The 16,309-nt window shown below is 36.2% G+C and overlaps 1 protein-coding gene across 3 annotated transcripts in view; it reads right to left on the bottom strand.

Annotated features, from left to right (window-relative positions):
• The window catches only part of LOC142334075 (cationic amino acid transporter 3-like), a 149,450-nt gene that overhangs the window by 43,657 nt on the left and 89,484 nt on the right, over positions 1 to 16,309 (bottom strand). For all 3 annotated transcript variants that reach the window (XM_075381750.1, XM_075381748.1, XM_075381749.1), the window contains 5 exons: positions 11,031 to 11,274; positions 5,962 to 6,090; positions 4,224 to 4,379; positions 2,462 to 2,566; positions 18 to 179 (listed from right to left, as the gene is read on the bottom strand). In XM_075381750.1, coding sequence (XP_075237865.1) covers positions 18 to 179; positions 2,462 to 2,566; positions 4,224 to 4,379; positions 5,962 to 6,090; positions 11,031 to 11,274 — 796 coding nt within the window. The remainder of the gene's footprint in view (positions 1 to 17; positions 180 to 2,461; positions 2,567 to 4,223; positions 4,380 to 5,961; positions 6,091 to 11,030; positions 11,275 to 16,309) is intronic.

Here is a 16,309-nt window from a genome sequence, read left to right as displayed (position 1 = left end):
GAGATATAAATAATTACCTGTTGTAGCAACACAATCAAATCCAACAAATCCGTAGAAGCATTTGGCTGCTCCAGCCATTATACCAGATACACCGAACGGCATAAAACCTCCTTCACCAGCACTTGGTAGAGCGGCTTGTGGTATCTCAGATTTTGATATGTTCCAATTTTTAAAATCGACTGCAATTTTTGAAATAATATTAGCAAAATAAAATATTAATATTAAAAAAATATCAAATATTTTTTTAGCGGCAAACTTATTCGCTAATTCGCTTATTTTATTTATTTATAAATAAGAATTATCCGATCGAGAATGTTGTTTTTGGATTTTCATTAAATCTAAGTAAGTATAATATAAGTATATACTACCATAAAGACCGTTAAAAAATGCACGGAATACGTACATTTTTTTAATATATGATGCATCTATGTCCAAGGGGTCCTTGGATCCCGCTTTGTTCATTAAACTCGTGCTTGTGAGAATAACGATGATAAATAAAAATTAAAGTCCGTTTAAGTTACAAAATATCGGTATATTGTCATTTCTTCGATAGCAGTTCGGTCGGTACAGAACTCGAAACTTTGAGCGATATAAGAATGCGGGTTTCAAAACAGCCGCCCTGCATCTTAAGAATATTAGTTATAGCCGGTTACCCGGCTATAAAGTGTATTTTGCCCGGTTCTTACCGTTATTCGACCGACACTGCTAGCAGTTGACCGTCCTTGGTCTGTAATTTTTTTTATTACTTTTATTTAAGGTTTTGTTTAGTCGAGTAATAGGGGGCCAGGTGCAGCCAGTTGCGACGTACATACAGTAACAGTGGCAGCGGCTGTGTCGGTTGAGCCGGCGCACCGTTCACCGTCGCACCCCTTAAAAAATAGAAATTCAAAAAACCTAAAACTCGTTTTTAGATATTTATCTGAAGAGCGGTTGCAAGCCCCGATCTAGTGAATATCTCCTTTAATATAGACAGAAACGGGAAAAATTTGCGATTGTTGTTCAAATATTTTTACCTTTCTTTATCCCTTTTCAGGATGAATTTCGAAAAATCTAGCGATCGGTTTTTTGATATTTACTTGAAAATTACGTACACCAAAAATGAAGTCGATGTCTTCATTTGTTACCGAGAAATTAAAAAAAAATTGCAAATTTCATTGTTACTCCATTTTAACCCTTTAAACGCAAAAAAATCCTTTCTTACTTTGCACTTACATCGTAAGAAGAACACGTATACAAATTTTCATCAATTTATCGTCAGTGGTTTTTGCTGGGGGTTGATGAATCAGCCAGTCAGCCAAGCAAAGCTATTTTATAGGTGTGAGTGTGTGTGTTTGTACTCGTGTATATATATATATATATATGTGTGTGTGTGTGTGTGTGTGTGTGTGTGTGTGTGTGTGTGTGTGTGTGTGTGTAAAATTTTCTGCTCTTTTCATTGGTGGGATAAAAATATGTCAATCCATTTGGAAAAACTGTGGTAACCTTGAAATAGGGTAAAGGTCAAGTTCAAGATCAAATCCAGGGTCAAAATGAGGTGTCCCCTCTCCGATCTGAGTAACTTTTGTTTAGGTCGTTTTTTTATTGTGCGTAGTTTACAAGAAAATCTCCTGGGGGCCATTAAAATGAAACACTCTGTAAACGAGAAAAGAAGTTACTGTACAGAAGGAAATATCAGTTTACATAAAAATATTTTCATCGTGCAACCGGCAACCGATATTTAAATGTATTAAATTATATAATATCTAAAATTGTAAATATTTTAATAATATTGAAGACTGTTGTGATCCGAACAAAATCTTCAGTTTAAGTTAAGAAAAAAGTCAAAGGCTACATACCGTTTGAATAATACGTTTAAAAGTACGCTTCCTTTTTTCTCTCTTCTATTGGTTATTGTATATTCTAGCGAAAAAATTACGGGAAAAAACATGAATTTATAAAATTTAATTCAACTAATTAACGACCTGTGCGTGATTATCTATTTATTATTATTATTATTATTATTATTTTTATTTAACTATTGTGAGTTAAATTACGGTTAAAGTTTAAAAACTGCATTTACAAAAGAGGGATGTAAAAATCATTTTTGTCAACGTTTGTTTTCAAAAAATAAGTCGCTAAAATATTTTTTGTCGCTTTTATGAATGTTTCTTAAACTAATGTGGCAAATTACAGTCTTCAATTTGGCATTCGATATAATTTTTTTTAGAAAACCTATTTAATTAAATTACACGTATAACAACTCACACTTGTATTAGCCGAATTATAATCGGTTCGGTTTTACAAGGAAATTTAGGTATTAAAAATTTAAAATAAGGATAAAATTAGAAAAAAAAAATAATCGAATGCACCTAATGAATAAATAATTGTAGAAAGAAAATTACGAGTGTGACATCAAATCGAGAACAAGCAACCGACAAAATAATAAATAATTTTGTTAATAAAAATGGTCTGTTTTTCGTACCTTTAAATGATCCTGATATAATGACAGTCAAAACCGTCAGCAGATTAACTCCAGTAAATATGTTGTTTAACAATGTCGATTCTTTGACGCCCCAAGCTAAAAGTACTGAAAAAATACATTATAAAATTAATAATCGTGTGTTAATAAGGAAACAAGTTACAAGTATAATGAAAAGATCTGTACGTATCGATTTCATAATAGATAGTTCACGTTCTTCATTTTACACCAGGATTAATCCGAATGATATTTCTCATTTAAATTTTTCGGATGCGAAATTAAGTATTTTACTTAGGTAGGTAAGAATTATATCGCATCAGAAATTAGATAACGCGCTGCTCCAACGCTGCCCGGCATCCGTTTAGGAGGATCAAGGTAAACCTTGGAAAAACCTTATGTTTTTTCAGTAAAGTTCATTTTCATCTTAGGTAATACGTTTACCGCGTCAAAGATAAAATTCTAAAGTTTAGAAAATATATTTAATAAAAAACTAAAATTTTTTCGTTCGTATTTTAACATTTTTTTCACAACTAAAAGACATTTATTGGAAGAAATTTATACGCGCTAAAAAAACTATTAAAGTTACAAACGCTAATTTGACTTTACACAAATCGTTCCTTATTTTATTTTAGAACTAAGTAAAATAAAAAATAGTCTATTATCTTGCGCGAAAAAGAGTTAGGCTTATTACGATAATATAATGGATGCACGATTTAAGTCGTTATCGCCTGAATCGTGTCTATTTGTTGTCACACTTAACCGAAAAAAAAAATTAAATCGCGGTAGAAAAAATATATCAAAACATACTAAAGCAAAATCTGTATCGAGAACTGCACGCAGATTAATTCTCGAATCGTCTTTAAAAAGAAAACAAAAAACAGACTAGTCTGTTGTTTTAAGTTTCTACGAATGAATTCTACGTCCGCCCGGATTAAAGATTTCAGCTGTAACATCTTAAAAATACATAATCCATCGACGGAAAACCTTTTAACACTTCGGTTTAGAGTAACAGGCTTTTTTTTGTTTTGTCTTCAGTCATTTGACTGGTTTGATGCAGCTCTCCAAGATTCCCTATCTAGTGCTAGTAGCTTCTAACATTCCACGCTCCGACTCGTAGAATGTTATTTTTTAATTTTCTGGTGACCCCTTCCTTAGTAGTCCCCACCCGGAGATCCGAAAGGGGGACTATTTTACCTCCGGAATATTTTACCAAGGAAGGCGCCTCCATTATTGCTATGTGAAAATGCAGAGAGCCACATTTTCTTGGAAAAAAAGCAGCTGTAGTTTTCCATTGCTTTCAGCTGCGCAGTACTCAGAGGACTGAGTGATGTTGATACGGCCGTTTAAGTCATTGTGACTCACGCCCCTAACAACTACTGAAAGAGCTGCTGCCCTCTTTCAGGAATCATTCCTTAGTCTGGCTCTCAACAGATACCTCTCCGATATGGTTGCACCTTCGGTCCAGCTACTCTGTATCCCTGAGCACTCAAGCCCCCTCACCAACGGCAAGGCCTCATGATTCATAGAGGAGGAGTAACAGGCTAAACGTTCGCATTTACATTTATTTTATAGTCTATCTCTTTTCTCGCATTTTCGAACAGCTCACGCGCGATGAAGATAAGAATCCAGATTTTAAAAAAAAAGGTGTATCTTACGACCGTTTCAATAAATTAAAAAGTAAGCGATTTAATAGCTGTTATAACGCTTACGCGTAGTTAATAATAAAAGATTAGCGATCGAGGGTTAAATAAAATAAGCGACTTACAAGATAACATGAGTACCAGACCGCAAGACAGAAAATCAGGATATGGCGATAGAAAACTAATGTTTAACGGTAACACTTCAGTTAATGTTTTTTGCATAACGTTTCCCAGCAGATTATCCACATAATTACTTAAACCTCTGGCGACACTGGCGGTACCTACAAATAAAAAAAAGAAAAATCAATTAAAACAAATTAAAAAATTAAATACGCAAAATTCTAACGAAGCATGTTAAATGTGAATGAAATTTAAAAAATAACCGATTTAATAAAAATATCTAATATTTAATAACGCTAAATCTTCAATTTCGTCGTGTCGAAAGTATTAAGTAAAATTAGTCGCTCGAACATTTAATTTAATATTTTCTTGCGAATAGAAAAAAATGATTTACATATCGGTTGTATATTTTTCATCGCATTTTCTTAATTTCAAATGAGATATTAAAAGAATTTATTTCACTGTAAAAAAATAAACGATGATTTTATTGACGCGCAAAAACTTGTCGCATATCGGGTAAAAAAAATGTATTCGATTAAACAACGAGTACGATTAAAAAAATGTGTATTTTTAAACAAACGTTACAGAACGGTTGTAGAAAAATAAGCTAAAATAATTTTGCTGTAAGATTAATAACCGGAAATTAGTGTCGATAAATTAATGACAGTACTTGATAATCGAGGGTCGATAATCTCTTGCACCCAGTACTCTCTTTTTCTGGTTAGCCTCCGGAACGACCGTAAGGTATTATTTCAGAGGATGAGTCAAGTTGACGTGTATAAATGTAAAAGTGTAGTCTTGTACAGTCTCAGCTCGACCGTTCCTGAGATGTGTGGTTAATTGAAACCCGACCGCCAAAGAACACCGGTATCCACGATCTAGTATTCAAATCCGTATAAAAGTAACTAACTGTCTTTACTAGGACTTGAACGCTGGAACTCTCGACTTCCAACATCAGCTGATTTAGGAAGACGCGTTCACCAATGGACCAATCCGGTGGTAAACTGCCTATACTAGGATTTGAATTGCACCCGATACTCAATACTGTTTTATAAATTATCATTAAAACAAATTACGTGGAGTTTTTCGTCTATAAAATAAAACCGGAATGGTGAAGTATACAGGAATATTGTGCGCCAATTTGTGTCCCTCCTGGAACCTCAAGAACGGTATTGCTGGTTTCAGCAAGACGGCACTACATCCACGCGTCTCGAGAAACCGTGGATTTTCTGCAAGAGTTCTTTGACGATCAAATAATAAGCAAGGGCTTACAGCCTCCAAGGTCCCCAGACCTGACATCTCCTGACTACTTTTTGTGGCGCTACATTAAGTTCGAGGCCTTCAAAAACAATCCTCACACTATTGATGAACTTAAAGTCAATATTACAGACTTAATCGCGAATATTTCCAATGCGACTCTTAAAAGGTTTCTGCTAATGTGCTGAAAAGAGTCCGTGCGTGTATAACCGCACGAGGTGGGCATTTTGAGAATTTTCTTTAAAAATTATATAAGTAATAGCTTTTTATTAAATCTCTTTTGTAAGTAACAAATAAATTTTTTTATTCCACCTAAATTTCCCTTTCTTAATTACATTTAAAATTGAGTAACAGGACTAAAAAATCACTCTGTAGATGAAAATCAAAGATACTTCTACCGCTTCATCGCAGAAATTAACTTAAAAAAAAATGTATTCGTTATTTTTGCTTTTTCCATAAAAATATCTAATTACATGTTTGTCTTACCGATAACATATTCTAGGATGAGGTTCCACCCGATAATAAAAGCGGTCAATTCACCGACACTAACGTAACTGTAGACGTAGGCCGATCCAGCCTTGGGAACTCTAGCGGCAAACTCGGCATAACAAACACCTGTAACAAAAAATATAAATGTAAGTCAAACTGAGGATTGAAAACCGCATCGCTAAACAATAGGGTGTGCAAACGACCCGCTTTTACAGTGCCTCCTGCCGAGGTAATCTTTTGCCGCATCTGTTTATAACAGGAAGCGTTCGTGTATCGTAATGAATATTATTAGTTTTAAATCTTTTAAAATCTTTTAGTTTTCGTTTTAAAATTATTAGTTTTAAAGCCGAACAACTCGACCGGACCATCAAGACTGGCTGCGATAGGGTCCTAAGGCGGCCTAGGCCAATGAACGGACTCTTGGATAGTAGCCAGTCGGCTGATCTGCAAGTGCCTAGAGCCGTCATGACCTCCGCTTCCGGGGAGCTGTCTAGACGCATGCGAAAACCCGGGAAAAAGTGGAGGTTCTCTGACCTGAGCCTGCTTCGCGCAAGAGTTAGATCCGCTAGAAGAAGATACCAGGGTCGTCCCCTAATGAGGATTATCGTTGATGACGTGCTCGCTGAGAGTCTGCAGATCTACCAGGGCGCCCGTAATGAGTACGTTCATGGTATCAAGTAAGCCAAACTCAAATTTTGGCAAGACTCTATGCGCGAGTTGCAACGCAGCCCCTGGCAGATCGTTAAGTTATGTTACTGGCCAAAGACATTGCACGTGCTGTCCAGTGTTCGATGCGGGTTTGGTGGTCGGGACCGCACTGTGGCAACATCTGTGGCGACTTACCAGGCGTTACTGGATACTCTGTTTTCAGATGCTTTGGAGGGTGAAGCAGAAATTGGCGTCAAGGCGGGTGAGACACCATTCCCTGGCGTACGGGCTGTGGATCCCGAGGATATAGACCGAGTGTTTTCTCGAATGGCACTGAGAAAGGCACCGGGGATTGACCAGCTTGACCCGGACATATTCTATCATCTGCTACCTGTCATAAGAGAGCTGGTTGTTCTCGGTATGCCTTAGCTGGGGCTGCTTTCTGACTCGTCGGAAGGTGGCTTTGGTGAGGGTGCTCATAAAATCAGGAAAGGATCTGAGTGAGGTCAGCAGTTATCGATCCATCAGCCTCTTGTCGGTTATCGGTAAGTAGCCTGAAAGGCTGGTTGTGGAACGGCTATGGGAAAACATCGATATGAACGATTTTTTAAATCGAGGCCAATATGGCTTCATGAAAGGGGGCTTCACGCACCGAGGATTGCATCTTAAATGCTCTTGCCGAGGTGGAAGCGTCGACTGTAAATATGTTTTGGCAATTTTTATTGACATAGAAGCAGCATTTCCATCCTTGTGTTGGAGTTCTGTTCTCTATGCGTTGGAACGTCGCAATGTTCCCGTAACTTGCAGGCCGTGGTACATGACTATTTGTCTGATCGTACGGCTCTGTTTAAGGATGCGCACGTGGTTGTGGAAAAATCAGTCGCCAGGGGAATCCCGCAGAGTTCCGTTTTCGATCCCTTACTGTGGAACCTGGTATTCGACGGATTTATGGGATTAACATTCCCAGAAGGAGTCACGGCCCAGGCTTTAGCCGATGACTATCTCCTGCTAGTTCGTGGTAATTCACGACCGCAGCTGGAAGATCGAGTGCAAGCGGCTTTTTCAGCGGGGAGGGCTGGATGGACATGCAATATTTAAAGAATTCTGTGCCCAAGACGAAGTGTATTCTTCACAAGGGTGCAGACAAATTATCGTATAGTCGTAACCCCCATATTAAGCATAAAGGCTGTGTAATCAGCCGAGTTAAAGTTCACGAGTGCCTAGGTGTTTTGTTTGACGAGAAATTGCTGTTTAGCAACTACATTAGGCAAGTAGCGGCGGACGCCGTCTCTGTGATGAACAAGCTTAGGAGGATTGCTCGGACGGATTACGGACTGTCGGGCCGTCATTTGTACACGATGTGCCGAGGCGTCTTCGAAAGTATGACCTCTTATGCTGCGACTGTTTGGGCGCATAGGTTGGAAAGAAATCGAGCTCTTATTCAAAATTTAAGGAGTGTCCAGCATAGAGCCTTAATCGTATGCACTGGTGTATTTAAAACAACCTCCTACGAGGCTACCACCGTATTGGGAAAGGCTCTCTCAATCGATTTAGTGGTGAAAGTTCGGGCGGCCACGTGGAAATTGCGAAGAGGTAGGGAGGCCGAAGTATTTGGGATGCGGTTTCGAGCCGGGCCTGTACCGGAGCGGAACGGTGATCGCAATGCACCGGTCCTAAATTTCGAACAGTTGCCCACCTCCCGCCTGCGGAAGAGGCTTTACAGCCTTGCGATGGAACCATGGCAGCAAGAATGGCACGCCACAAGTAAGGGTAGGTCCTTGTATAGATTTATACAGAACTTGGGGGACGGTACGCCTCTAGTTCGTTTTTATGGGCATCGGGAGCCCAGTGCTCTCCAACTACGCGAATTTCAACTAATATTTGTTTCGGTTCCACCTGGCAGCTGATGAGCTGTACCTCTGCGGGGAGGTCCAGTCGACTGCCCAGCTCTTGGGGGGGCCAGAACTCAGGCTCAGGCTACCCTTGAACTTAGAGGTCAAGGGAAAAATTGGCCGCTCATAAGTGGCGAGTCAATTTGGCGTGAGCCGCATCGTCGGACCGTGTGGGAGTTCCTTGATGCCGTTGCTTTGTTCAACCGGCATCAGTAGTTTAAGGGATATAAGACTCCTACCGCTTGCCGTAGGAAGCTACCCTCGAGAAATGGCTGACCATCGGTCAAATAGCTCTAAGCGCTTTAATACGGTGAACAGGTACTTGCTGGCATTCAGCGACCTAGCCGTGGCAGAAAATTGCTGTCCTTGAAGGAGTAAATTTTAATTTATTAACAAGTCATATATTTTAGTATGTAGACGTGGTGCGCCTACCCATTTTAGTAATATATGACAAGCGAGCGGTGGGACACGCAAGCGAGTGGTGTGGAGCACCACGCTTATTCCGCTCACGCAGTTAGGTAAGCTCTAGGAGCTAATTAGGATATATATCGGTTGCTAAACCGTTCTGAGGAACAGTAGCCGTTTGCGGTACGGACATGCGGTCTATGCTTTTAGGGTGATCGAATGGTGGTGGTGGTGGTGGGAGAAATGCCAGACAAACCGAATTAGTTTAAAAAAAAAAGTCGTATTAGTTTTTAATTCTTTATCGTCCATTAAGAAATTCTTTAAAGTGTTGCAGGTTCTGCAGTCGAATCAAAGTTCCTGTACACTCATTAATTTCCTGTTAATAGATGCGCAAATAATATTACTTCTTTAATAGTAACTATTAAATTTCCTAGTGTTTTTTTATAGTCTCACGATAATGACTATATATTCCGTTTACAACTATTCCTTTTCAACGGTGACTAGAATAAATAAAGAATTTTGTTATGAGGTAATCGCTCCTATCGATTTTAAGGTAAATAAGATATATTGGAATCTGATAATACACCTAGATAAGTGTAAGATAATAAATGTTAATGCCGCATTTCCTTCCCTAATATATTAATTAACGGTTTTAATTTTTATTAAATGATTTTTTTAAATAATATTTAACCGTCGGATAAAGTTATATGCAATAAGTTAAAAGAATTGTTAAGTGTAATGTAACGTATAGACATGACGGTACGTATGAAGATTTAAATTTATAATTTATAGCACTTCCAGGCCGTTAAACTGCGACTGTTACGCAATAAAGGAACTAAAACTGACCCTCGTAAAAATTAATTTATTTGTAATAAGAGATCACAGATTAAATCACCCAGAATTTCTTGTGTTAATCTTCCTTCGCCGTAGTCTTTAAACTCCGGGTGAATTCTTATTCCTATCGAGGATAATTTATTAATCGATCGATCATATCGCAAAACCTTAAGCGTTTTTATGACAAAATCAAAATTAAGAATCGTTTACACAGAGCCGGCAAAAAATTACGAAACCCTGAATTCATTAATCCACTGTAATAAGAAATTTGTTAATATGAAGGTGAACTTTGTAGCAATAACGTATACGCAAAATCGAATAATCTCTCCCTACTTTGTTTATCGCTGCAAAAGTGCTGTAAAAAGACTATCGTGCGTTTTATAGTTTCAACGTCCATTTATTTTCGAGGTTTATTATAAGTTGAAATAATTTTTAAAGCTCCAAGAAAACTTCGCTGTATCTTTTCCTCTATCGAACGGTCCGGACGGCCCACAGTGTTTTAAACCGATTATAACCCTACAGATGAAAATTAAATCAAAGATTTCTACGAATCGCTTTTAAGCTAAGATAACCGCTTTTAGAATAATTTTAAGAAAAATGTCTTGTAACACGGTCGCTTGCAAACGCAAAAAAATTTTGCAAAATAACGGGGGAGAATAACGCGGTAAGTTGTCCGCAAACGTGAAAAGTTTTCAACTTACGTTCAAAAAATAGAACGCAGAAACGACGTGCAGATTTCTCCAATTTTTTACTTTACGCTAATGCATTCCGCTTTTCAACATTACTACTCAAAAAACGGCACAAAAGTAAACACGCAAAATAAAAATGGAAAAGTAAGTATTCTTCGTACTAGTAAAACAGAACAAATAAGCAAAGTATATATTTTTTTTTTAATATCACAACAAATTCTGTAGAATGGAAAGCGATAAAGTTGAAAAGTTCTTTTTAAAACAAGGCCACAGGAAAAGTTGTTGCGGTGCAATATAGAATATATCGGTCGTAAAAATATCTCTAAAATATAGAATAGAAAAAACGGAGAAGTTCATCAAACCGGTCATGTTATTGAAGAAAAAAAAGAAAGAATTCTATTAAACGTATTCACAGTTGTGTCTCAGACGACTGAAAACATAATTCTGCAATTTTCTAGGAATCGGACCATTTTGGAAACTATAAAATATATAAAACGATGTTTGAATGCGTATTAAATTCGCAAGTTCATTTTAAAACGCAATTATTTATTTATTATTTTTATTTTTACGAATCGTGTATTCTTTATGTAATAATTACCAGCGAAAGCAGAAGCGATAGCGGCGACCAAAAATGAGATAGTGACAGCCGGACCGGCATCTTTTTTTGCTACTGCTCCTGCCAGAACGTAAACACCGACGCCCAAAGTGGATCCGACTCCAAGCGCTGTCAAATCCAAGAGACCGAGGACCCTCGCCAGCTTGGGTCCGCTCTCGACACCCGTTAAGTCATCATCGTCGGTTTTTCTTCTGGTAAATATACGTGCCAATTTCTCAGATTGTCTCTGAAAACAAAAAAAATAAAATAAAAATAATAAAATTATTTTTGACGTTTTGTGTTAAAGAGTGTATACACGCGATAAAGATACGACTTCAGTAATATTTTAGTTATTTATACCATTACCGTCTTCTTATTTAATTCTACTCGGCTCCGAATTCGGAACAAAACGCTGACAACCAAGATCATTTAAATTGTAACGATAATAATTAATCTTGGTTTTGTCAACCTATCAAACCGCTGTATAAACGTAAAAGGATGGATCGCCTAATAAAATCTGGATCATTAAAAATTGTAATTTCCTAGAAGTGAATTTTCACTGTAAATTTAGTTTCAAGTCGCAAAGTATATCTCTCAAGTCGTCTATTAACGATCTGTATTCTTGTCCATTTCGTGGTAAATTCTTCACATCGCATCGACAATTGATTTCTTTTGAACTACGATGAAAGCCTACGTTGTCCAAGGCGGCGATCTTTGAAAATTACCACGGTAGCTCTGACGAACCGAATCGGAAATATTTCAGGGAGTATTCATTTTTTATAAAAAACCTTTTCAGAGGAATTTTTTAAAGCCCGAAGATTACTACCGTATACTTATATTAGAAAAGAACACAAACACGCTAATAAATTTTGTTACGTAAAATCAACGCTCCTAAAAATAAATGAAATATTAATTAATATTTAATACAAATAAATAAAGAGGTTAATAAACGGTCATCAAAATAAACTGAGAAACAAGAAAAACAATTTCCAAAAAAGTTATTTATTTAAAGATTAAAATCAAACGGTTGTTTCGATTATTAACCGGTCATTATCAGTATATAAAACGGAATGAAAAAAAAAACAAATAGGCAGCGCTTATGAAACGTAAAAAACAAGTTTTTTCTAATAAAATCTGCAGAATAAGAGTAAAAATTACAAACATCTGTTTTTTGTTTAGCGATCACGAGTGAAAATCTAATTAACTTAAAAATATCTAACCCGCTGAAATATCCAACAAAATTAATTTTTCCCTCAAATTACTTTTAAGAAATCGTATGAAAATAAATTAAAGAAGAAAATAAAAAAGTAAAACGCAAAATAACTTCCGTAAAATTTTTATTTCGGATCTAAATTTAATCGCGAAAACTAGCTTAAGAAATATTTTTTATAAGAACGTCAAAAAACGCGTAATTATATATCTTTATTTATTTATTTTTTGAGAAAAGACTGTAGTCTTTTCTACCGTACAGAATAAAAGAAAAAAAATCTTATTCGACGGAATTTTTTGAGCTTTAATTAAGCTCAAAAAGCTCATTTAAGCTAATTGAGCAAAAATTAATTTAAATGTCAGGAAAAGATTTTTGAAAGTGTATGTTTGGAGTGTCGCTTTATATGGAAGTGAAACTTGGACGATCGGAGTATCTGAGAAGAAAAGATTAGAAGCTTTTGAAATGCGGTGCTATAGGAGAATGTTAAAAATCAGATGGGTGGATAAAGTGACAAATGAAGAGGTATTGCGGCAAATTGATGAAGAAAGAAGCGTTTGGAAAAATATAGTTAAAAGAAGAGACAGACTTATAGGCCACATACTAAGGCATCCTGGAATAGTCGCTTTAATATTAGAAGGACAGGTAGAAGGGAAAAACTGTGTAGGCAGGCCATGTTTGGAATATGTAAAACAAATTGTTAGGGATGTAGGATGTGGAGGGTATACTGAAATGAAACGACTAGCACTACTAAAAAAAAAGAGACCATATAAGACCACACTTCACTTACACTCGTACATATCACTCGCGTTCATCCTTTGACGTAATACCTGATGGTGATTCCCGGAAGCTAAATAGAAAAAAAAGGTACTATGAATCAATTTTTCGGAGTACCCATAAAGTACGCATCACGATTGACGGATCGTAAAAAATAATAAAAACAATTATAAAAATTAAAAAACACGACTCCCCAAAAAAATTGAATTAAAAAACGACAACAAATCGAACTAAAAACAAGCTATAGAAATAAAGGAACAAATATCGTTATGCGGTATTTAATTAAGTAAAATAACGGGTAACCGATCAACTTTCAGACGGGTTTAAATATATTTTTCACGTTGTAGAAATAGAAGGCATTGAAGATTATCTAATGATAAGCTCTCACCGGGTCTTACATCGATAAGAAAATTTTTTCCTTCAACGAAAATATTTAAATGAAGTCGGGGTGCTCTTTAATGTAATATAATTACTATTCAGAGCTCTTTAATACAAGACAATTACTATTCAGAGCCCTCCGACTGCATTTAAATATTTTCGTTAAAAGACAAAATTTTCTTATCGATGTAAGACCTGGTGAGAGCTTATCGTTAGATAATCTTCAATGCCTTCTATTTCTACAACATGAAAAATATATTTAAACAAATTAAAACCGTCTGAAACCGTCTGTCGGTCACCCGTTATTTTATTTAGTTAAATACTGCAAACGATATTTGGTCCTTTTTTTCCGTAGCTTGTTTTTTTTTTAGTTCAATTTATTTATTTATTTTTTGGCAGCCTTAATCGATATAATCTTTATAATTGTTTTTATTATTTAATACCGTTTAGTAATCGTCGAGAAAAATTCACGATTCGAAAACTTATGGATATAATGTATTTAACGTACCGAACCGAATGAGGAAACGGTAAACATCTCAATTAATTTATTTATTTCATCGCGTGTATCGATCTAAACTTTTAGATTTCTCAGGCCGAGAGAAATTTTCTAGGAACCGAACAACTAACGGCCAAACTCTCTGATTCTCACGCGATTCAGTTCCACGTAGGACTGGCCTTCGGCAAAGATGCGAGTGCTCAGATCTACGACAGCTCTATCTAGGGTATACTTCGTAGATTAAGCACCAACATAGCCCGGCACATTAGCGGCACTTTGCCCTGTCCTCCTAAAGCAGCAAATTCGACAATAGCGGGCTCGATCCTCAATCCATGTCGACAGCGTTACCTCTAATCGTCTGTCATTAAAATTTAAAAAGACCGTTTGCGGGAGTTCGCCGGGCTGAAGCTGGTCTCGGCGTAACGCAGGCCACTCGATTTTTCTGATTATATCGGTTAATTTCAGTTCCGATTCGGTTCCATCGTGATTTTGTCTTACGCTAGCAAATACCCGGTTTCAATTTTTTAATCGTTTGAATTTTTAAAATCGTACGATTTTTTGCAGGTATTGTAAGAGCATCCCATTGGACCTCCCAAAACTGCGTCCCAGGGGCATCCCTATTGTTACCGGTTGATGGCGATGATCGGTCTAACCTCGTACAACATGCTCGCATCGACTCACCACTCTAGCCTCACATGCAGTCCCCAGGGGAAGCCGTTATTATTAAACAGAAGTTTTTTAAATATATATAATATTATTTTATTTTGTTTAACGTAAATTCAATTCTATTATTTTTATAAGATTATTCGTTTAAACGATTTGAATCGTTCAATTCAAACCCGGCTAACACAGTGATAGCTCACAGTTCACAACTCATTAAAGTTTGTGCTTCAACCGGCAAATATCCACTACTACATGCATATTTATTTATATACATGCATATATATATATATATATATACATTTATATTTATATATACATATTTGTATAGTCTGTGACGTAACGTAATAGTTCTCTCAGTAACGTAATAATTCCAACACGGGGTAATACATCTAAATCGATTCGGTCGTTGAGCTGCTACGATGAAACAAACATACATACACCCTAAATAAATGACACTCTTTTTTGGGCAGTCGAGTAAAAAAATAGGAAGATAGAGAGAGGCGAAAACATTAAAAATCGTTTCTCTAAGATAAAGTTAGATACTTCCGTATACTACGCGAAAATAAGTCTGTTCGATTAAAAAACAAAATAGATTCTGCAAGTCCTTACCGATGCTGTATGTATTTAACCGTAAAAAACATTACTCTCAAGTAACAAAAAGCGCAAAGAAACTTTTGTACGTTTTACGTACTCGATTCGATGACATTCTTAAAATTTATTTCTACGTTTTAAGTCTCGGATAGATGGCAATGAAATCGAAAACTATCAACCGACGATCGAACAGTTGATAAGAGAAGAATGCGGTGACTTAAAACAATGGAATACAAATTAATAAGGTGATAAATTAGCTTAAAATTAATCGATATTTGTTACTTCGACAACAATGTTTGCTGATATCACTCGTCCGTAAATTACACTCTTTAAAAAAACCAGTTACTATTTTAATTACTTGCTTATTTCTCAAAAGGTATTTACGTACGCGTTAAACGAAGCATTAAAAATCACATTTGTTTCGTTTAATGGCTATTACTTTTTTAAAGAAACAACGACAAATATTTTTCAACAAAATTAAATCTTTAATGAATTTTTATTATTTTTAATTAATTAACTTAATTAAATCGTTTATTTTTTCAAATTAATTTATTAAAAAGACAGAAATTGAATCGCGATAAAAGTTCTCGTAGAACGAAGTATTATATCGTTTAAAATATTAAACGCTATAATGTCCGGTACGATACGAGTAAATAATGTAACTTTCTTACTTCACTAATTAAGGAGGCATAACCATTTTTAATTTACTAAAAAATTGTCGACCTGAATCTTATTTATTGACATCAAAAAAAGATCTGGTGACCCGTTTTTGCAGTCTGGAAATTCGTTTCTAATGTGTGATACGCTCGTATTTTATACGGAAATTTGTGCACACGTTATAAATATTCAATAATTATTATGAGATTTGTGTTTTATTTGAAGCTTTTTTTATTTAATCTCCAGGACCACCGTCAGGTATTACTTCAGAGGATGAGATGAACAATCACTAGCGTGTATGAAAACGCCACGCCTGACCGAGATTCAAATTCGGGACCTCCGAATGAAAGGTCGAGACGCTACTACTCGTGCCACGGAGGCCGGCATTAACAATGAATCTAGGATGTTCTAGTTTAACTGAAGAGTATTTTTCCTTGGTTGAAGGTTTTTAACGGCCGACATATAGGAAATAGACGGTGCATCCGTGATGAGCGCGTAGGTAGAACTTCCCCG

The sequence above is a fragment of the Lycorma delicatula genome, chromosome 13 (genome assembly GCF_047948215.1).
Source record: "Lycorma delicatula isolate Av1 chromosome 13, ASM4794821v1, whole genome shotgun sequence".
Lineage (NCBI taxonomy): Eukaryota > Metazoa > Arthropoda > Insecta > Hemiptera > Fulgoridae > Lycorma > Lycorma delicatula.
The sequence above is the reverse complement of the archived record's forward strand: the minus strand, read 5'-3'. Positions and strand labels throughout refer to the sequence as shown.